At 42.0% G+C, this 23,641-nt stretch overlaps 1 protein-coding gene across 1 annotated transcript in view; it reads left to right on the forward strand.

Annotated features, from left to right (window-relative positions):
• LOC126184861 (diuretic hormone class 2) overlaps nucleotides 1–23,641 on the forward strand; it is a 113,916-nt gene that overhangs the window by 66,107 nt on the left and 24,168 nt on the right. The window contains exon 2 of the mRNA XM_049927476.1: nucleotides 23,332–23,421. Within this exon, the coding sequence (XP_049783433.1) occupies nucleotides 23,333–23,421 (89 nt within the window). The 5' untranslated portion in view covers nucleotide 23,332. The remainder of the gene's footprint in view (nucleotides 1–23,331; nucleotides 23,422–23,641) is intronic.

A 23,641-nucleotide genomic window follows, 5' to 3' on the forward strand; every position in this document is an offset into this window, starting at 1 on the left:
TTTTTCTCGACTAGCCTGTAGGAGCATTACGGAGTGGCTCAGAAAGAGTGCAGTAAAATCTCTTGCAACCTCCCTGAAAGTGTCCTATAGGAATGAATACGACTGAACTGTGGTCCCTAATAGAAATTTCATGGCAGATAACATGTTACAATGATAACAAACTATTTTCGGTTTTTCCATGGTTTTCCTAAATCACTTTGGTTGCCAGGAGGGTTCCTTTCAATGTTTTCCTATCCCTGTTGTTGTACAGTTGGAATTAATGCTCCGTCTGTATCGTGCTAGGTATCGACAAGGCATCAATCTCTAACCATCCTTTGTCTTACTGTGTGACTTTGATCTCTAATGTATCAGCATCATCATCCATTCATTTCATTCATAATTAAGTACAGGACGTCCTCGAGGGCCTCCAGTTGGTTACGTTACCAGCCATTTTCTCGCTCAGACGTTTCTGATTTGTTCCCGCTTCCTTCAATCTTTTTCACACCTTCCCATCATCTACTCCTCAACAGTGGTACCCGGTCTTCTTAGTGTTGCCATAATCGCCTCCGTTTTTAATTATTTAGTTTTGTGCCCACTGATCTTTGCTAAGCGGTCTTCGGTAACTCTCCATCTTTCAGACTCATAGAAAATGCAATGAAGTATTGATCTCGATTCCAAATAATCATTTTGCTGCTCAGTGGTGTTACATGACATATCTGTTTGTTTGTAAATATCTCTAACAGTATGAATCTTCAATCAATATAAGTGTCATGTTTGGTAATTTGCAGCGTATGATTTGTATTTTCTTCCACATTATTCCCTGCAAATAATAGAGAATACTGCTACAAGGGCCGCAATGGATTAACTCTCGGAACTAAAGAGGAACATAGAAAGAACTGCACGAAGCTACCAGACAGAGAGGGAACACAGGAAACGTATTTGGCCTTTGGAGCAAGCAACGCATAATGCCTTTGTTTCCCTTTGTTCGTCACCAAATTACTTGGCTGCAAGAGTACTGTTTCATCAAATGACGAACAGCAAGGGAGTGTCGTGGGGGCATACTCATTTTGTGGCAGACGAGACAGCTCTGCAAGCTAATGTTACCACTTCAAGTACCCCTTCCCGCGTGCTCATCTTTTCACTTAATCACTACTCGACAGCTACTTTTCAAACAAACACCGTAAAAAGTAGGCTCATCCAGTTTACTCTCACCTACTTACGAAGTTCTCTGACGTCAGGTTTATATTTAAATTTCTATGCAATACACCAATGTTTACAAAACGATTTGCGCGATATTTTATGGCCTTTTAGTTGCGCTTCTTTTTTAAGAGAATAAAGCATCACAGTCCACGTAAATTTTGAACACCAGCACACATCGAATCGTACACAGGGAAATTCTAAATGTAGATCAGGTTTCGAGGTAGCCGATAGCGTGCCCGAATTGCTACTTTATGCCCGGCGCCAACAGATTACAACGAAATCACGAGTCAGAGCTCGCTGGCAAACTTTAGAAGGACACTTTATCGAATGTATTTAGGTCAGCTTTTATTCGTTAATTGTACTCGTTTATGTGGGTATTTACTTTGTTGTATGCTACACTTTTATATGTTCATTTTATTTAATGACACATAATCCTGTACACACACTGACTTGCGAAGAGCTCAACAATATTTGCATTGTGTGTATACAAACAACTCTAAAGTAATTTGATTGGAGTTTTTAAATTTTATATTCACTCAGCTTTGTAGCTAAGAAAATACAATAGCCAAATAAAAATGTAATATTTAATAAAGTAAATAATTTCGTACACGACTACAATAAATACGGACAAAAATATGCAAATGATCATAATCAAGTGTCGTTTCGGTCATTCGTCTCCTAAACTGCCACTTCACATATGAAAGCCTGAAGAGGACGAGTATTAAAGCTGTTGAAACGGTACTGACACTCGCCTGATATCTAGAGAAGATTTCATCAATGCGAAATCTGTTGATGCGAAGAAGATACAAGCTTGAAACTTCCTGGCAGATTAAAACTGTGTGCCGGACCGAGACTCGAACTCGGGACCTTTGCCTTTTGCGGGCAAGCGTTCTACCGACTGAGCTACCCAAGCACGACTCACGCCCCGTACTCACAGCTTTAATTACGCCAGTACCTCGTCTCCTACCTTCCAAACTTCACAGAAGCTCTCCTGCGAACCTTGCAGAACTAGCACTCCTGGAAGAAAGGATATTGCGGAGACATGGCTTAGCTACAGCCTGGGGGATGTTTCTAGATACAAGCTTGTTTACCTTATCCGATCGTCCTGACTTTATTTTATTTTTTCTATCTCGTAACTTTTGCGTGTGGTTCGTCGCATGCTACGAAATTATGCCACTGACACAGATGTCTAATTGTTTGTATGTAGAGATCAGGTAGAACGACAACGTTTTCACAAACTGACACAATTAATATGGAAAGTTTATTGCACAATTAGTCGGGAACGATTTGTTAAAATCAGATTCTATCGTGAACGTCCCTACGTGCTCAGGTTTACGTCACATAGACACTAGCGTAACTAGGAACGGGCCAAGACGTGGTTCAGGGGAAGGAAGTGCCAAGACAGTATCGAGCAAACCTTTCAATCTTCTTAAATTACTTAGGAAAATCACAACAAATCTCTAAAAAGGGACTGCCGACTGGAACTTGAATATGAGTCCTCCGGAAGGTGCTTAGAATACGGGGTCACTGCGTGCTTTGCTCTAGCAATGCCTCGACTCTAAGGCTGAAGCACCGTGTCAACTAACCGTGTAAATATTCAGCGAATAGTGATTGGGGGCTTTTTATGCAATTTCCAAATAACTTAAATAGTTGATCAGTTCGTACAGATGGAACAATTCAAATGTGTAGATGTGATTCCCAATTGAAGAAATAAAGTTAAGAGATGCAGGAATCGTTTACTTTGAAGCATAATGATTTCCCTTAATACAACCTTCAGTGTTAATAACTGGTACGAAGAGAATCATGCTAATCCTTTGCCTCAGCGAATACATTCTTTTTCTTGTAAAGTGAAAGGTGAATATCTAATTTAAAGAAAGTAAAAGCAACATCCACACTAGTCTTCATTTATATGTAACACCTAACTAACAAGAGAAGGCCAAGGTAGTTGTCGTGGAGAATAGAACACAATTGTTTTTGTTTTGTTACTGACTAAGAAGAAGAACTCTCTGTACAGTTTTAGCTGCTATGCTGTAACGGTATTGACAGGAGAGGGAGGAATAGGTGGAGGTTTCTCCTCTCTGTTAAAGTCCTCCATTTACGTGTCACTCTGCAAGTAGCGCAGAGTAATCACGTAGATGTAGATGTAGATGTCTTCGTGATGTGGAAGTGCGTTTCACCCTAATAATGAGGCAGTAGTTGTAAAACAGTTAGTGGAGTACTTTGATATTGCAGAAGATGTACCTACAGGAGAAGAGCGTGTTATTTATGAACAAATGAAGCAACAGCTGACAGAAGGCGATGCGGTAATAGCAGAGGTTACCACACTTTTCCTCTATTGGATGAAAAGGCATCAAAAGAAGAGGTATCAGATAAAGAAAATGATAGTACCATGGCAGTGGGGAATGCAAAATTGTCACCAGTGGCGGATTATGGATTTCCAAGAAAACTAAGGAAATTTCCAGAAGGATATCTGTCTGATGCGTACAAAGTATGGACAAAACAACCAAGGAAAAAAATCTGTAAATGTTGATCATCCCCGTCTGTGCCATCCTGGATTAGCGATTGACATGACACCTCACCTGAAAATTACAACCGTGCTGGCACAGAAGAGGAAAATAAAGATCAAAACTTTGAAAACACAACATCATTCTTCAAACGCCAAAATTCTGCAGGATATGATAAATAGTGAATTATGTGATCATTTTACAGTAAAGAGACAAGAAAACGCAATAATTCATGACCGCGCATTGAGACTTTGGGCACGGAAAATAAAGAAGAGAACTGACCCTCACAATTGACTGCAGTTGAAAGCTTCCAACTCGTGGGTAAAGAAATTTAAATGTAAGAATAAGATTGTTTGTAGTAAAATAAACCACAAAGTTAGCAAAAAGTTGGTTGAAGGAGATACCGATATTCAACAAAAAGCTTATCAATTCGCGAGGGATATCAGATCTCACATTGAGGAAAAACGTCTGTCTCCAGGTCAAATAATTAATGCAGACCAATCAAGATTTAATAAGGAATTACGATCTGGACGGACTCTCGCAGTGAAGAAACGCAAGCACGTCTTTGGTGCGGTTGGATCCGTACCGACCACCACATACAATATTTGGGATTCTGATGGATGGTACGCTGATGCTCCATTTACATGTCCACGTATCGGATCTCACCGACAATTTTCCTGCAAACATTAATAAAATTTACCGAACATCAAGGTATTTGGTAGCAAAGCTGCTAATATGTCGAAGAGGGATTTAAAAGTCTTCCTAGAAAATATAATGTGGCCAGATGTACAAGAAAAAAATAAAGCGCTTCTATTGCTTGACACTCGGACAGCCAAAAGAGATGACGTACTATACAGCTCTACAATTCCTGAAAGCGCTGAATTCAGCAAGACGCTGATTTCAGCGAAGTGCGCAGGCATTGTGCAAGCTGTCGAAGTTTTCTTCTTCCGTCCATACAAATATTTTGTGAAATTTATCACAGATACCGTTATCGTATCTTCTGACAATGACATAACATGTGGCACATTTCTTAGCGCCTTTAATCGTTTGTCCAACATAATCAAATTTGCATTTTTTTCAATGAGCTACATCAAAGACTTTCCTGTAGTACTTCAAATACCCTAGGAGTACTGCTTCGAACAACGGTTAAAGGAAGAGTGTTTCCATGAGAACCGTGACCAACCCGCTTTCATCAAATGTGCACACTGCGAGAAATGTGTATGTACTCAGCATTCTCTTATTGCTGGCTAGAATTTTTTTGGCCTCCGATAGTATATTCAAGTGTGTAAACTCTGTTATAGAGTGTTTCGTGTCACATTATTGACTATTTGTCTCAAATCATCCATTTGTGTAATAAATCATTCATATTTAGAGTATCCTCATGGAAACTTGGACGACTGCTATCTCCTGTTCTAATAGTCCATAGCAGCTTGTTTGCCAGTGTGCTCAGCGTCGTACCTGAGTCCCCCAGAATCCGGAATCGGTGAACCGCCTAAAAACTGAGTAAGCGTATATAAATGGCCAGCGTAATTTACCAAACATTTTTGTTGTATGTAGTTAACATCCTATCTGTTACTTAAAAATAAACAATATTTATAGAAAAACTGAAATTGTCAATTTTAAATTCAGTTTTCATACGACAATCGTTGATTTGTAACGTGAAATAGAGGTATGTTGAACTAAAAATATTTATCATACAGCGTTATAAAATGCAATTTCATCATAAAAAAGGAAAATTAGAAAAAATGCAAGACAAAAACATATCAAACATTGTTTCAATACTTCGTCGAGCTTATATAAAACATTTTTCTGTTATTCATAAAAAGCTTTCACACTTTGATCATGATGAAGAATGTTACAACAATAATTATAATGATTTTTTTATGTTTGTGCATGTAATCTGTACTTTTATCAAATTAAATTGCTTTGGTTATACGAAAGTGCAGAAGTTACGCTATCAACTAAATTTTATTCCTTATAAAATGAGATTTATGTTTTGTAAGGGTATGAAATACACAATGGACTAATACTGAAAGATGTGCAATTTTAATACTGTGCAAAACAACAATCAAAAAACAGAGAAGTCGTCGGTTGCCAGTTTTTCTTTCACACATTCATTTATGTTTCTTTCGCCACCAATGCTACCAATACTACCAGTAGAAAATGTAAATGCCGTGTAGCTAGGGCCTCCCGTCGGCTAGACCGTTCACGTGGTGCAAGTCTTTAGAGTTGAAGCCACTTCGGCGACTTGCGTGTCGATGGGGATGAAATGATGACAACACAATACCCTGTTCCTGAGCAGAGAAAATCTCCTACGCAGCCAGGAATCGAACCCGGGCCGATAGGTATGACAGTCCGTCGCGCTGACTACTCAGCTACCAGGGGAGGACAGTACTACACGTGACCCTACCACTTACTACGTCATTTATGTACTGTACCAAAACAGCGGAACCGTAGTTTTGGTAGAACGCAACTCTACCCGTAAGCATCGTCAGCTGCTATGTTAACAAATTCACCAAGATTGTCAGCAGTTGATAACAGTAAGAAACATCTTCCGCCTTGTATTTGGTATCAACTTACGGGTTATGTATGTCGGATCTCGTACATACCACTTTGTATTTCTCTGGGGAGCATCAGTTTTATAGCACGGTGATACTGATAATGGAATCAGCAAGAAGTTCAAGATCAGTGACTGAATAGTCGCTCACACTTCTTTAAGTTGTATTTTTTCCCTGAGTGAGAACTGAATAAATTCTTCTCCGTGCTACAACATTTTTAGCTTTCAAACTGACAGATGTCTCAAGTTTTCCCAATTCCTGAAACTATCTGGGAACCGAAAGGCGCCGATCGGCGAAGATCGAGTTCGTGGAGCGAAGTTGATTTATATTAAGATACTGTCGTGGTTCGTGATTGAAAAGTTAATAGACATCGCAGCAACGATATATCGAGCCAGTAGCTACCGCCGTGACAGCTAATCAGAACATTTCAGCCCGCAGCTCCAACTGCTGACGTCATCTGCCGTAGAAAGTAATGTAACTGTAACCTTTCTCCAAGTTTTTTTCTATGTTATTTTTAAAATGTGATAGGTACATTCCAATAACGTCGGTTAAGAAATTTTCCTTCTCCTATCGTCCAAACCTAATTGCCAAGAAACACTTCTGATAAGCACGGGCGGAACTTGATCATAAAATTGATTTTAAGACCGTAGTTCCAAGAACTCCCTCCCGTCAAAGCTGCTACTCTCACAAGTAGGAGAATGCTTGGTATTTCCGTTGCTAAATGTTGTTTGTATATATTCATATTTTCTTATTCTTATTTCCTTGGAGCACTTCAATAATTGAATACATAAATAACACTGATAGTAATAACTATGTATTGTAGAAAATGTTTATGTCAGAATATTAACCATGACCTGGAATGGGGTAGCAGACGGTCATGGTTAATTGTTGGAAACCATTTCGGTATTCGGTCACATGTTGCCAAGATTGTTTCGTATACGCTGCAGAAGATTCTTTGGGAAGCCCTTACACATTCCCCGCTCTCTCCATATGCGATTTCCATAGTTTTGGAGCCCTGAAGATGCTTCGTAAGAATAGATGCACGCCTGAGTACAATCATTGTTTCGTAGGCATGAAGGCATGAAGGCACTGACCGTCTTGTCTCACAGTGGGATAAATGTACTAACTGTTACGGCGGTTACTTTTGAAATAATACAGAGCTTACTTACTTTTTTACATCTGTCTCGTTTTCGTTTGACTGCCCCTTACATTATATGACGTCTGTGAGTGAAAGAATGGAAAATAAACAGGCTTTAGGCAGAAGGTAACAGAGGGTAATATTCTGATAGTAAAGACAGCTGCTTTCAACTTCTCACCAGAGGTTACGAATGTGTGCATACATGTTCTCAGTTTCAGAAATCAGATATCTTCCACTTCAATAGTCATAATACCAGTTAAGGGAGTAGAATGTCACTCGTATAAGAATTACGTGTGAGAGGCCAATTAGAGGGAATCAATTTTCAACTATGGAGTAAGAAATGCTTTCTTACAGCGGATTGTTTGTTTCAGTAGTCAGTTTCGAAACTGAATCTGTAACAACTATGCTTTCACTACCGACAATTAAGACAGTCTCTCTGTTATCTGCCACACTTGGTAATAAGTCATGTTTGTATACTGAGAAAGGAAGTAGTCAAAGCACTTTACCCAGCTTTTCAGACCTTCGGTCGTGACAGAGCAAAGCGCATTCTTGTTTCCTATAGAACTACAGAGTGAAATCTTATTCCATTATACTCTACGTTATTTATCAATGTACCATTATCTATAAAGTCGAAAGTCTTCGTTAACTCACAAAAGATACTAAATGGTAGACGTAATTTTTTTTTTCAAAACTTGATGTTGTTCATACAAGAATGTGTAAATGCTATGTCAGTTTATTCCTGAGGCTAAACTACGAACCTGTTTAGAAGTTACCGCTACTGAAGAGATGCTTAATTTATTATACATTGCCTTTTAAAAAATTTAACAGTGCTAAAGTTTTTCGGATATGAATGCAACCACATTATGTGTTCATTGGAAGAGAAAAAAATTATATCCACCTGGTTCACTCATTCTTCCGCGTCTTTTACTTCCTGCGCACAGTGCAACATGCAATATTTCGTCCTGGGAGATGTCGGTATCCTGTTGCTGGTGGCATATAGCATTCTTCGTAAGTCGTGGTTCTGCGGCTGACTGCCACATAGGAAAATAAACATCTGCGGCTTTTGCGGCAAGCGTGCGCAATGCCACGCTGTTGCCGTAAAGCCAAATTACCTCTTGCTGCAACATGCATCGCTGATTGCAGAAACAATGCGCGTTTCCGCGGTTTGTGTAGCAGGGCTGTGCTAAATCTCAGTTCAAATAAACCAGAGAAATTTGTCCGCATTATGCCGTCACCTGGCTGGTGCTTTGGTTTGTTTTGACAGTCAACAGCCACAGTCTCATAGCCGTCTCACGTCGCAGTGTTCAAATTCGGATCATCATTTGACACGGGGTTGTTACGAAAGAAATCGGAATGGAATTGCTGTCACGGAGCACAGGAACGTGCTCGGAATTGAAAGTGCAACAGCAGATTAATACGGATGCCAGACTAATTCCGCTGTCCCGAAATTCTTTCTGCTCGTAGATAATTTATTCACTGCACAGTGCGGAAACATTCGCCTTCCTTTAATCAGTTTCCAAAGCGCTCTCTTCATAAATTGTTTGTACTGCAATCTTTACTCTGAAACTTGGTCGACGTGGATCACTAATTAAGACAATGGCTTCGTTTTCTGGAGGAAGTGGGTGCAAATCACGATCCAGTTATCGTAATTTGCGTCTCCCTTAGTTCCATGTGAAAGGTTTACTTTCCTGTAATTAACGTTCAAGAACTGATGGCTTGGGAGGAACGTCGTGTAGGAGTGAAATATTGGAATTACACATTTCTGTTACGCATCGGTAACTAAGTAGACTCTGAAAAAAGAGATTGGAACGGAAGGAAGGCTATTGTTTAACGTCGCGTCGACGATGATGTCGTTATAGACAGAGCACAAGATCTGTTTACTGACGGGTGATGGAGGAAATAGGTCACCGTATCTGACGAAATCATCCTAGCAAACGTCTGGAGTCTTGTTCCTCTTCTTTTTTTCGTTCCTTTGTCCTCATCGGCGCAGTGTCAGCACGGTTATGAACAGATTTGGCACACTTAATTTAAGGGGTGACCGAATGTTCTTCCTGTCACCACCCCGTTACCCCCACCCCAGAACGGATTACGTGTACCCCAATTGTCTGCGTGTATTATTATTCATGTGAAAGTGAGAAAAAGTTTTGTAAATGTTTACGAATCGTGTAACTGAGGTGGGACTTGGGTACAGTACGGAAACCGCTTAAAAACCTCATCCAGGCTGTCCAGTACAGTAGCCCTCGTCGTTATTCCAGCGTGCGGATTCGATCCCAGCTGGTACACCCCCTTCTCCCAGAAGCAGCGCTTTAATACGTACGTCTGTCCGGGCTGTTAGGCAAACGTCTGGACTGATTTAGGGCAACCTCAGTTTGGATGACTGGCTAGTGATGTGAAACCCATGCTTCCGAATGCGAGTCTAGTGTCATAACCCCTCAGGTACTTCGTTTGGTGAGAGGTATGGGAATCCAATATACATAATAAAAATTTCTGAGGTGGCTCTCTACGGCTGTTAAGTATTCTGAAAAAAGCATATATGTGCCATCAGCTGTGCAACTGTATTTTTATTCTCTATCGATTTCAGGTATAACAACCACCTTCACGAGAGACAAACAGTATACATCAGTAGATGAAAAATACATTTTCGTCAGATACGACTCAACCAGATGTTGAACATACATTACAAAGGTAAGAGTCTGTCTGAACATAATCTATATCATCATTTTGTACGTTAGCACAGTTTACTTGCTGACAACTTCACACTTGTTCGTGGAGGGACGTGGGCATCCGGTGGTGTCAGGCTAGTTGTTAAAAATATAGAACCAGCTGTTTTCTGCTCACTCATTGAAGTTCATTATTTACTGCTAAGGGTTAAAGGTCATGAACGGCGGCGCACAGGAGGCTACCACAACCAGACTGAGGGGACATGGTGTCCAAGAGAGGAGCAGGGGAGCTGCTGGACAAGTTATTACATATGAAGTTCTCAACAAGTAAATTGTGCTAATGTACAGTATGTTTATACGGACAGACTGTTATGACAGTTACGTATGTTCCACATCTGGTTGTAAAGTATTTGGCGAAAATGTAATTTTGATCCATTGATGTACATTGTTTTTCTTCTGTGAAGATGTTATAATTGAAACCAGTAGAGAATAAATATACAATTGTACATCTGAAGGCGAAAATACGTTTCATTCAAAATAAAAACATAAATTAAGATATATAAAGAGTTTCCGTTCGAAGGCCACACAAGCCGGTCGGAGTGGCCGAGCGGTTCTAGGCGCTACAGTCTGGACCCGCGTGACCGCTACGGTCGTAGGTTCGAATCCTGCCTCGGGCATGGATGTGTGTGATGTCCTTAGGTTAGTTAGGTTTAAGTAGTTCTACGTTCTAGGGGACTGATAACCTCAGAAGTTAAGTCTCATAGTGCTCAGAGCCATTTTTTGAAGGCCACACAACCCTTCGCCTACATGTCGGAGCTTATATACTTGCATCGGAGTCGCATTGGGTTGCATATACACTGCAGCAATGCCCTATAACGGAAGCTTTTTGATCGCCCCTTATATTGCAAGTTATTATACGTGCTATTTGAGACTTTTCCGTTGACTGTGATTATTGTGTATTCCCTTAACATCTCACGGAGTTCCAGGAGATAGTGCGTAGAATTTTTCCCATTTTTCGATCTCAATAGCAATCGTGAACTGTTTATTCTTGCCCAGATGAGGAGAGCGAACGCTCTTTAGTGCGCTCATATATGCATAAAAGTACATCTATATGAAGGAACCCACATTTTATTTCTTTGGCTCTCAACGCACGCACTGAAATTGTCGTCGCCTGAGGAGTTGAGCTTAACTCACTCTGTGGAGGTATGTGCAGTCTGTTAGCAAAAATAATACTTTCTGCTGTTATACGTATTTGTAAATGGAGTGAGACAGCTGAACTGCATCTAGCAGGTAGTATAGACCTAATACATTTGGTTAAAGTAACAATTTACTGTAAAAAATCCGCGTGTAAGAGTGATCCTTAAGTAGTTGGTGTAAAAATGTATAAATTTCAGTCTTATTACTTCGATAAACTCTTTATTCCCTAGAAAAGCATTGAATAGTTACTATCGTCCTCAAAAAACGGGCGGCATAGAAATATACAGTTGTTATCCATAAGCGTAGGGTCGCTGGGGTCTTAAGTAAGAACTGCAACAATGCACATATTTTCGGCTCTTGAACTAATAAGAATGATTCACCGCATGGAAAACACGTAAGGCATAGGAGTGGATTAGTAGCGGATGCCATCAAATTTTTCATTATTGTAAAACCTTCGAGCAATTCCATGGCGAGCTAGTCGCCTCTTATTGTACAGATCAAATTGTCACTTGACTGTTGCACAACATACGTCGACGTAACAAAAGCAAAGCGCCACGCCGACAACTTTTCATTCTGCCCTCGTACATCTACATCTACACTACGCAATACACTGTACGGCGTATGGCGGTCAGTACGTCTAATACCACTACCCTTACTCTTCCTTCTTGGTTCATTCGCGAATGGTGCGTGGGAAAAATGACTCTCTAGAAACCACTGGGTGAGTTCTGTTTTCTCGTTGTGGCCATTTGGCGGGACTTATATGTGCGGAAGTAACTACTCTTTCAGAGTAACAGTTGTAAAACTCTCCGTAATGGATAACACCTCTCTTATAACGTTTTCCAGTGGAGTTTCTTGAGCAGTTACATGCATCACGAATTCGTAGTTCGTATAACGACGATGAAAGTCCCCTTAAAGGTATCGAGAGGCTTCTTAAGAGTTACTCATTCAAAAATATTATGGAGAGAGGTTAAAACGATATTGAAGTCGTATTTCTGCACATGCAACATTAAGACAGATAAAAACCCAAACAGGTTAAATGTTTATATGAACTTCCTTCCTACAAGCCTTCACACAACGACCTCCTTAGATAGCTATGTTACTGGAGTAAATGTCTTTAAAGATTAAGAAATTCCCGACTCTAAACAAACCTTCATCAGTGTCCGGTTACTTCAGTGTGCGGCAGCTTCCAGCACTGAGAGCGCGGCAGCTACGGACACCGCAACGCTATAAAGGATGACAGACCAGCAGAGCTCATTATACTATTTGGGGTACGGAGCTTGGGCGAGTCGTTAACCCTCTCCAGTAACCAATTACGTTTACTGGCGGCACTTCAATTCAGTGTAACTTCATTCCACCTTTACAGCCCCCAAAGCCGCTTCTCTCGCGTCAACGCAGTGCAAGAAATTCCTCCGTGGAAACCACGACCGCTACGCGGCCAAATAAAAAACCACTCCCGAGCGCTTATTGTGCTCTTTGATTTACGTAGCTGTAAACTGGAAGTAAGAGGCGACATCAGTTCTCTTCCGCACAAATACCTTTGTGATGGCGGTTAAATTTGAGTAATGAACAACAAAAGCTACGAACAGTAGCTAGGCACTTTTACACCGTTGTGGTAGGAGGTAAAATGTCGTTGACTATTTGATTTTTAAGGAAATGAAAGAAACTGTGTGAATATATACGAGGGTAGGAGGTTCATCAGCGATTATGTGAAACGGGTTTCCGATCGACTTTGCGCAGTAACCGAGACATTATTTAATTATTTACTTTTATTTACGTATTTTTATTCACGTATTTATAGCACCTGGCAAGATTGAGGCCTTCAGACCCCGTCTTACACCCAGCCGACATCCTTAGTGATTTTTCTTGTTTTATTTTTATATAGGATGGAGCCCCCTCCACATCCACACCGGCACGATGGCCAACACAAAAGGTCTACCGCCATCTCTCCATATTGGTTAGTTTTCACAAAGAGAGGTCTCGCAGGATGTGGGTACTGCGATGTTTGCATATGTCTGGTTATGATTAATCATTAATACGCGTTCATCTGGATATAGATTGGGTCGAAAGTTGAACGAAGAGTACCGGTTTGAAGGGCAGAGGAAAAGAAGCGCCAAAGCAAAAGCCAAGGAGAAAAAAATTCTGAGATAATTGGATCGGGTTGTAAGAGCATTAGCGGTTTTCTTGCTGCCTGCGACACGTCATGCAAGGGTAGGCTTTCTTAGTACTGGGTATCATTCAGGAGGACACTTTTGGCGTTGTGGAGCGGTGTTACTCGGCGGCTGCAGCAGGGTACCGGCGTTGGCTCCTCGGTCAGCATCAGCACGCCTGTTCAGTTGGGTTCATCATCTTTTAGTGTCCGATAGGTCATGTATCGGATTCACAGTTTAGAGTAGTGTTTGAGGTTTGTTTGTGCGTTAGTGTGCGAGCTTGTCGGCTTCCCTGCTGTAGCCCGTTCGTCAGCTTTAAAAGCAGCTGGCAAATCCAAAAAAAATTACTATTATGCAGAGGTACAGCCTAGATGCTGGTACTGCAGCTATGGAATAATGATAGGTATTTCTTATGAGAGAAGAGGTATTGAGGACACCACTGATAAGTAAACAAAGGGTGTAAAACTCACGTCGCTTCCCAGCTGGTTATCGGAAGTATTGATGTGGCATTACAACCGATTGTTGCACGCGTACGTTATTAGGTACTCAGTGTATGGCAGTGCGACAGAAATCGCAGTGCCGCCATCCTGGTTTGGAGTTTTGTGGTTTCCCGAATATACTTAGACAAATCATTTCATCAACTATCCACAGCTACGTCCTTAATGACATAGAGAAGGTTGCTGGAATCGTATTCTACTGTGTATCGTCACCCACCTTCCTGCCTACTACAGTATTCTTCCAGTTTTTGCAAATTGTCATCCTCCGCAGACCTGCAAGTTTCATTTCTATTAGTTTGAAACACCCGCTCTAATAGCCGAGGGCGTCAGCTCGGCGCTTTCGCGATGGGGGGAATTGCGATGGCCCCAGATCGAATCCGCCAAGCAGTTTAACGAGGAGATCCGGTGTGGCGACTAGCCTGGACATGGTTGCTAGGCGTTTCTCTCATCCGATTAGGTTAATACTCACCTTCCGCCTCAGTTAAACGATTCACAAACATTTCGAACACGTTCTCACACTTTTCTTTCACACGGATTACACTAGACGCAAACAGATGTTGTACGTAATTTCCGTCCACTAAGGGGGAGGGGCGATGGCGGTTGGCTGGGTAAGGGGGAGCAGGGAGAAGGGACGTCGGCAGGATGGCCGTCCGTCCACCCTATACCAATAACATGCCAAGTCCAGATTAACATCCCGATCCCTTATACGTACGGAATATAGGTCAGTAAAAATAAGAAAATTTCTGTTAATTTGAAAAATCCGTGTCTAATTTCCCGCGTCAACCTGATCCAATCTGAACTTGTGCTCTGACTTTGCGCCCATATCATCATTAATCTCATAGCTGATTTTTCTTCCTTCTTCCGAAAAACACTCAACGAGCGCGCGCTGTCGGGTGCCCACAAAAATATAGAAACTTACCGAGCCAGATGAAGAACCAGATATATTTTCTTCCTCAGGCTTGTCTATTACGAGCTAACGCCGTACCTCAAATGACCGCTACATTAACGTCAAAATTATTTCACTTTTTTTCTGGTAGCACTTCTCGATTCTGGCGCACTACTTGTTGGCTCACGTGGAGAATTTCTTTTCTCTCTGTTGTGAGATACGTGTAGATGGTGCCATTAGCTATCGAGATAGATGAGTGATAGTTGTGCAGTGAGAGCAACCGCAAATTTTAAACGAGATAACATGAAACGTATGAAACCACTGAAAGACCTCGAGTAGAATTAATCCAGTTTCCTGAGAAACGAAGGCACATACAATGGAATATTGCCCCTAAGACCTATGTTTTAAAATAGAGTGAAGAAAGACAAACCCATATCTATAGCATTTGTAGATTTAGAAAAAAGCGCTTGAAATTATTAAGTCATCAGTGGCAAAATACATGGAATGAAAGGTTATGTGTAACTTGTCTCGAAATGAGAAAGCAGTCATAATAGCCGAAGACACGGAAAAGCGACGCAGTAAGTGAGAAGGGAGTGAGAAGCTTAGTCTAACCTTCATGTTACTCTACCTGCACCCTGAGCAAGCAGTAAAGGAAACTAAGGAGAAATTACTGAAGGAAATTTAAGTTCAGAGAGAAGAAATAAAAACTTTGAGGTTTGCCAGTGGCGTTCTGATTCTCGCAGACAAGGCAAAAGACTTGGATTTGAATGGAACGGATATTGTCTTCGAATGAAAAGTAAGTGAATTCCTAAGGGACCAAATTGCTGAGGTCATAGGTCCCTAGACTTACACACTAATTAAACTAACTTGTGCTAAGAACAACACATACACCCATGCACGAGGGAGGACTCGAGCCTCCGGCGGGAGGGGCCGCACAATCCGTGACATGGTGCCTCAAACCACGCGGCCACTCCCCGAGTCGATATTGGCTTCAAAAGGGTTTGTAATATAAATATTAATTAAATAAGGGCGATGGAATGTAGTTAAATTAAATAAGGCGATGCTGAAAGAATTAGAGTAGAAAATGAGGGCGTTAAAGTAGTAAATAAGTTTTGCTATTTGGGCATCTAAAAAACTAACGTTAGCGAAGGTAAATGGGATATAAAATTAAATGAATTTTACATCAGTGTTTGGCAGAACATGACAATACTATTAAAAGGAAAACGCCTCCTGCCGCCCGAAGTGGCCGTGCGGTTAAAGGCGCTGCAGTCTGGAACCGCAAGACCGCTACGGTCGCAGGTTCGAATCCTGCCTCGGGCATGGATGTTTGTGATGTCCTTAGGTTAGTTAGGTTTAACTAGTTCTAAGTTCTAGGGGACTAATGACCTCAGCAGTTGAGTCTCATAGTGCTCAGAGCCATTTGAACCATTTTTTTGAAAACGCCTCCTAATGTTCTGCAAAATTATGTTTATTTGGTCACGAACCAGCTTTCGGCTTCCCAGGCCATCTTCAGGTGACAACTGAATGTCGCAAACACAGATAAACATGATGTAGAATATGAAGTTTTACATTTTCTCAAGAAAAGTACAAAGATGAACCTACTGGAAATACTGGATATCAATAAACGCATGACACAAAACGCCAGTCCAGATCAGATTCAATTTCCGTATTTCCCCTTTGTTAAATTAAGTTTTCGTGAAAAATGCTAGATTCACATTAAATTCGTCTTATGTTTCATCAGTTGTTAACTGAATCGCCACATAAAAGCTTTGTTTAGTACCACTTTTTAGTTAATGTAATTATTGTAATGATTTGCTATGTAAACACTTCGTGATTTTTGTATCTTCTGTACAAATAAAACATGTGTAAGTCTGCGTTTGCGACATTCAGTTGTCACTTGCAGATGGTCTGAGAAGCGGAAAGCCGATTAGTGACCAAATATGATTTTGCGGCATATAAAATGTAGAATTGTTACATAGTGAGGAAACCTTTTCTGAAAAAAAGAGGAACTTTTAACATTTAATACAAATTTAAGGTTTTGTCTGAGGTGTAGCCTTTTATGGATGTGAGGCGTGGACGATTAACAATTAAGACAGAAAGAGTATAGAAGTTTTTGAAATATGATGTTATAACAGAATGCTGAAGATAAGATGGCTGGATGGGATAAGCAATAAAGAGGTACTGAATCGACTGGGGGAGAATAGATATTTATGGCAGTACTCGACTAAAAGAAGGGGTAGGTTGATATGAGACGTCCAGAGCCATCAAGGAATGTTTGCTTTTTTAATGGAGAGAAATATGGTGGGTAAATATCGTAGAGGGAGACCAACGCTTTGCTAAAGCAAGCATATTCGAATGGAGGTCACTCATTATGCAAAGCGTGTACAGCAGCTTGAGACAATTCTTCGGACTGAGGACCACCATAAAACAACAACAACAACAACAACAGCAACAGCAACACAACAACATAGAACATTATGAATCCTAGCAGTGTTTTCAGTAGCGTCACAACTTGTTACGCCTGGAGATAAAAGCGACGGAGTGGGCACTAGCGCTGCCATAGAGGGACTCGGCAGGTGCGGCTCCGCGCTTCTAGCTGCTTGTAGCCGGGCGAAATTGCACCGATGTGTGCTTACGTGGCCCGCAAACGTAGCTTTACGACGCTTTTAAGAACCTATTCAATCTTAGTCCACTTTGTTTAATGGGCACAGAGCTTTATAATCGGTTTATATACATTTAAATGTTGACGTTACGGGAGGAAATAGCGAGACGCACTCTAATCCTTCGCTATGGCCAGTAACGGGCCGAACGTTAATGCTTCCTTAAGGAAAACAACTGAATTAATCGCGACCAAAAGCCGTGAAATAACCAACAAACACTCACAGCGTCCTCATTCAAATGTCTTCCAACCAGTTCCTCCTAAATGACAGCGTGGCTCGTACACATATCCCAAGTTCACGCTTTCTGTACTTCATATTTTGATACCGACTGGCTGGGTAGACTGCGTCGGACAACTGTCTATGAACGTGTACATCCGGGCTAATGCACTGGTCGGAAGAATTACCGCTCGCGTGAGACGTCTCACACTGTGTACGGATGAAGTATGGATTGGATACACACTGAAGCGCTAAAGAAACTGGTATAGGAGTACGTATTCAAATACAAAGATATGTAAACAGGCAGAATACGGCGCTGCGGTCTCCAACGCCTACGTAAGACAACAAGTGTCTGGCGCAGTTGTTAGATCGGTTACTGCTGCTACAATAGCAGGTTATCAAGATATAAGTGAGTCTGAACGTGGTGTTATAGTCGGCGCACGAGCGATGGGATGCAGCGACTCCGAGGTAGCAATGAAGTGGGGATTTTCCAGTACGACCATTTCACGCGTGTACCGTGAATATCAGGAATCCGGTAAAAAAAAAACACCAAATCTCCGACATCGCAGCGGCCGGAAACAGATCCTCCAAGAATGGGACCAACGACAGCTGAAGAGAATCGTTCAGCGTGACACAAGTGCAGCCCTTCCGCAAATTGCTGTAGATTTCAATACAGGGCCATCAACAATTATCAGCGTGCGAACCATTCGAAACATCATCGATATGTGATTTCGGAGCCGAAGGTCCACTCGTGTACCCTTTATGACTGCACGACGCAAAGCTTGACGCCTCACTTAGGCCCGCCAACACCGACGCTGGACTGTTGATGACTGGATACATGTTGCCTGGTCTGATGAGCCTCAAAAAAATGGTTCAAATGGCTCTGAGCACTATGGGACTCAACATCTTAGGTCATAAGTCCCCTAGAACTTAGAACTACTTAAACCTAACTAACCGAAGGACATCACACACACCCATGCCCGAGGCAGGATTCGAACCTGCGACCGTAGCAGTCCCGCGGTTCCGGACTGCAGCGCAGGAACCGCTAGACCACCGCGGCCGGCTGATGAGCCTCGTTTCAAGTTGTACCGAGCGGGTGGACGTGTTCGGGTATGGAGAGAATCTCGTGAATCCATGGACCTTGCATGTCAGCAAGGGACTGTTTAAGCCGGTGGAGGCTCTGTGCTGATGTAGGGCGTATGCTGTCGGAGTAATATGGGACCCCTGATACGTCTAGATACGACCTTGGCAGGTGACACGTACGTAAGCATCCTGTCTGATCACCTCCATCCATGCATTCCGACGGACTCAGTCAATTTCAGCAGGACAATGTGACACCCCACACGTCCAGAATTGCTACAAAGTGGCTACAGGAACACTCTTCTGAGTTTAAACACTTCCGCTGGCCACCAAACTCCCCAGATATGAACATTATTCATCATATCTGGGATGCCTTGCAACGCGCTGTTCAGAAGAGGTCTCCACCCCCTCGTATTCTTTCGGATTTATGACCAGCCCTGCAGGATTCATGGTGTCAGTTCCATACAGCACTACTTCAGACATTAGTCGAGTCCATGCCACGTCGTGTTACGGCACTTCTGCGTGCTCGCGGGGGCCCTACACGATATTAGGCAGGTGTAACAGTTTCTTTGGCTCTTCAGTGTAGAAACATATAAGGATAAATTATAAAATAACAAAAATTTTATTACAACATGATGCTGTACACACAACTAAATGTTGTAAAATTACCTGACAATTTAAAATTGTGTACCGGATTGGGACTCGAACCCAAGACTTTGTCTTTCGGAGGTAATACCTTCGAGAGTGTCGGTTCTACAGATTATGTAGGAGAACTTTTGAGAAGTTTTTTTAGATGGGAGGTAAGTACTGCCTGACAGTAAGCTTGTGAGACCGGTTTGTGAGTTGCGCCTAATTAGCTCAGCCGGTAGATCACTGCATTGCGAAAGGCAGAGTTTCCGTGCTCGAGACCAAGTCTTGAAACACAGTTTTAATCTGCCAGGAAGTTTGAAACGGCACACACTCTACTGCAGAGTGAACTAAACACTCTGTTTCACGATCAACACCGGTTCTTTAACAACACGTCGAGAAAGGTTTCCTCATGTTTGAGTAGTATGCGCTTGCGCAGCAGTGGCTACATCGTTGGTGCGCCATTGTCTCCGCGCACTCAGCAAAATAAATAAGGTGGCAATTAAATCTGAAATCCACAGTATGGAGATAAGGTGCCGCATTTGGCATGTCCCTCCAAAATATTTAAGGCTAAATTAAAAACAAGTGCCTAGTGGCACTCCCACACGTGGGCAGTGCGTTTCTAAATAAACTGATCAAACAAATGATTTGCACCAGTTGCATATCCCCGAATGTGTGTGGGATTATATTTAAGGAGAACAGGGAATGAAAGAATGAAATTTCAATACCATGCGTTGTAACACGCTTCTATACTCCCTGTCAAGTTGTCCACTAGACTTTGCTACTCAAGCCTGTCACACACTCGGACGTTGGCCTGCCAAAGATAACGTAATGTGTGAGGAAGGTTCCTTTCACTGTCAACTGGTCCCATCCACGCGTGCTCAGTAGAGTTATTTCAGCAGATACCCCAGGCCTTTCCAGTTAGCTGATTCTTGCCTTCTGAATGAACGTGTTCACGAGATGGGCACAGTGCGCTTGCGTAATATTGTCTGGAAAGACCGACCTATCACCTAAATGTTACAAGTAAGGTTGGACAATAGGAAACCCTGCGCTAGTTGGTGAAGAGAACCCGACACCATTGACTCAGGTTCCATTCCAATAGCGTCCTTGGTGGTCTTCACGCACCGCAGTGCAAGGGTATTTAGACCATTTTTCGTAACGGACACCTAGAAGAAACGCGTGTTCTCCGCGTCCACACAGCGCTTCTTACTACCTCCAAAAAGTCAGCGTGCAGTTCTGTTGCTTTCTCCCCGGGTAACTACAAGCCACAATTTGTAGATGTCGGTCATCAGCTGATGATACTGACCGCAGACAACGACTGCAAATTTTCAATGTGTCGTGTCTCACGCCAGCCGTTGAATATTCGAATGAAGCAGTGGTGGCGTATGCCATTTCAACGAATAACTTTCTGTGTCGGAAACTTTTCTTGCCGTAAAGTATCTACGTGCAGTCTAAGCTTGAAACGACCGTTAGAAGCATGTAGCCATACCTAAAAGTGTACACAACCCGCATTGTCCCATTTATTATTGGATACACAGCCCGCTCTACTGAACACCGCTTGTATCTCCACTACAGAGACGCCTGTGTATACTGATTTACGGTGCTCAAAAGAGTCTTGAGATGGAAGACGCCATTAAAAGTTGTTTTGAAAAAGTAAGAGCTAAGCAAGTCATTAGAGTGGGACACAAATTTTTTCGGCAATTTAAATACTTCAAGTTTTAAGATGTTGTCAAGTGTTTTGGGGCTACAAGCCACAAAACAGCAGAAAATGTCTACTATAAAAAATACATAGGAGGGAGGCAATTTCAGTTTCTTTTGGTCTTTTCACAAAAGTAATCAAACGGCGTGATTTGGCCGAAAACTTATCAGTGCAGTACATGCTAAGCAATATTTTTACAAAGGTTAAATGAAAAGAGGGTGCAGAACAAAGAACAGCTGTTAACGATAACCGTACTCTTTGCAGAGCAGAGTGCAATGCAACTTACAAACCGCGCAAACGAACAGCCAATTGGGAAACATAGCCTGCAGCTCCTTCGCGCATGGAAATTGTACGCAGTCTGCAGGCTCCATTGGAGCGGTTGCTTTTATTGGATGGCCACTCTCCACATCGCCAAGTGGCCGTTTTAAAGCTGATATGGTTGTGCCGCTTCCACGCCATCACCTGCTGCTTTCAGCAGCTCTGTGTTTCGGATGTCACTCCGCAACTCATTTACAAACAGAGGAAAACATTATCTTCGTAGTGTTTGATTCAGATTTATGATACATTTTGTGTGTACTATGTAACACTACTGAGAAACATTTACGATGCAATTTTTTAAAATAAAATCATTACACAACAATGTGCTTATATCTTTGCTTTCATATTAAATTAGATTTTTATAACACATTTGCAATTAGATATTTAATACTTACAACAAATGGATACAGCTATAAAGTTATTATGGGGAGACGTGTATGAACATGTAACATGCACGTTTTTACGAAGAAAAAATTGATTTTTCCATACTTTCTGTTTGTTCTTCCGGAAAAAGGGAATGCGGAAAGCATGAAGAGTCCTCGTAGAAGCATACGTTTGCTGACCGACATGTAATTTCCGTTATTTTTTATTTGTGAAAAGCACGGATGATAATATGATTAACATGAAATAAAGGAAAGTTAGAGAAGAAAACTTCCGACGATACTGCAATTATTGGAGTCAAGGTATATATCAGATTCAGGGTTCAAAAATGGTTCAAATGGCTCTGAGCACTATGGGACCTAACATCTGAGGTCATCAGTCCCCTAGAACTTCTGTACGTTATTGTATCTTAGCTGTTTGTGTGTCATATTTTCTAACGCTGAGTTTGGGGGCCAGCCCAGCATTTGTCTAAACGAGCGTCAGCTAAAAGCCACACCCTTTATGGAAAGTGTTCCATACCAACAGTCCTTAATCTGCATCGCGCATTTGATCCAAGTCGGATTCACCTCCCTGCTGAGCAAGATAGCACGCAGCGGCTAAGGTTATAGGAGCAACTCTCCAAAATGTCATATCTGTTTTACATATTGAAGATTATTCTAGTTTCGAAAAGAAGTCTCAGTCTGGTACTGCTTTTTCTTGTTTTATTTGTGCCGTGTGATGTGTTCTGCACTTGGGCTAAGATTCGTCATATTCGACACAGCTATTGTGATTCTCTTTTGTCATTATAGTTTGGTGAACGCGCCTTCTCAGCCGAGGGGGCTAACGCACGACTGTGCGCTGTCGCTCTACTCGGAAGTAGGACGGTTCGAATCCTCGAAGTGGACAATTTTCGTTCCCAGTAGTTGGCCAGCAGGTGGAAGAGACAGAGTATCGTAAGGTTCCCTGTCACCAGTCTTTGCAGCGAAGTCTCGGATTAAATAACCAAATGTCTCTACAGTGTCTCATGAAGTAGGGCATGTGACGCTATTGAAGGTGATCCGTCCGTCGGATGGGGACGTTAAGCCGCTATTCGAGAGGAGTAGGTTATGCGCCTGCACGTATTTCACCTTGTTGCTTTCCTTCATCCATAACAACATATACTGTACAAGCATTCATCACAATCCTCCACACGACACAGAACACGCATTTGACACTTCATGATAGGTAGGGACTAGTACCTAGCCCGGAACAGCGATACAGAAATTCTGCATCTGTTCCCCGACGTTCGTTCCCTGAGAATGGGACTACTTTGGCTTTTGATATTCTGGTGACAGTATTTCTTTTTCTTTCTGTATCACATACATAGTCTCTCTCAGTACTCAATGGCCTTCCCATTCTTGTAAGAAACTTGGGAGCATCTTGGAAGCAACAGCGGCTCCAGGGTCCTTGTCATCATTTAATTTTTTCTGATTATAGTTATTAAATAGCCGAAACTGGTTAGCAGCAATAAAATTAAAACGATTTGAGCTGATGTATTTTAGTTAGATGATGTTGGAATTGTTTTAAATTTGTGTAGCAAGCGATGTGGGTGTTGGTGTGTTACAGCATGCATCTCGCCAGCCTGGTAACCTCCCTGGTCGCAGTAGTCCTGCTCCTCGTCACCCCAGCGAGGCCAGCATGGGCGAACCAACTCTCGTAAGTACAGTCGCCAGCCGTTTACAATGGCCGCTCGTCGTCCACTACTTGCAGTGTTTCCAAACAAATTGTACGAGGTGGTTTCACTCACTGCGCTTGTTGGAAAAGCTCGTGACAACGTCCTGTGAATTAAATGTAACCGTGCTGGGCAGTAACTCTTGGGCGAATCTTTGGAACGTGCAGCGTCAGGAGACGTTAATGCTAGTTACAGAGAAAAACC

The sequence above is a fragment of the Schistocerca cancellata genome, chromosome 4 (genome assembly GCF_023864275.1).
Source record: "Schistocerca cancellata isolate TAMUIC-IGC-003103 chromosome 4, iqSchCanc2.1, whole genome shotgun sequence".
NCBI lineage: Eukaryota > Metazoa > Arthropoda > Insecta > Orthoptera > Acrididae > Schistocerca > Schistocerca cancellata.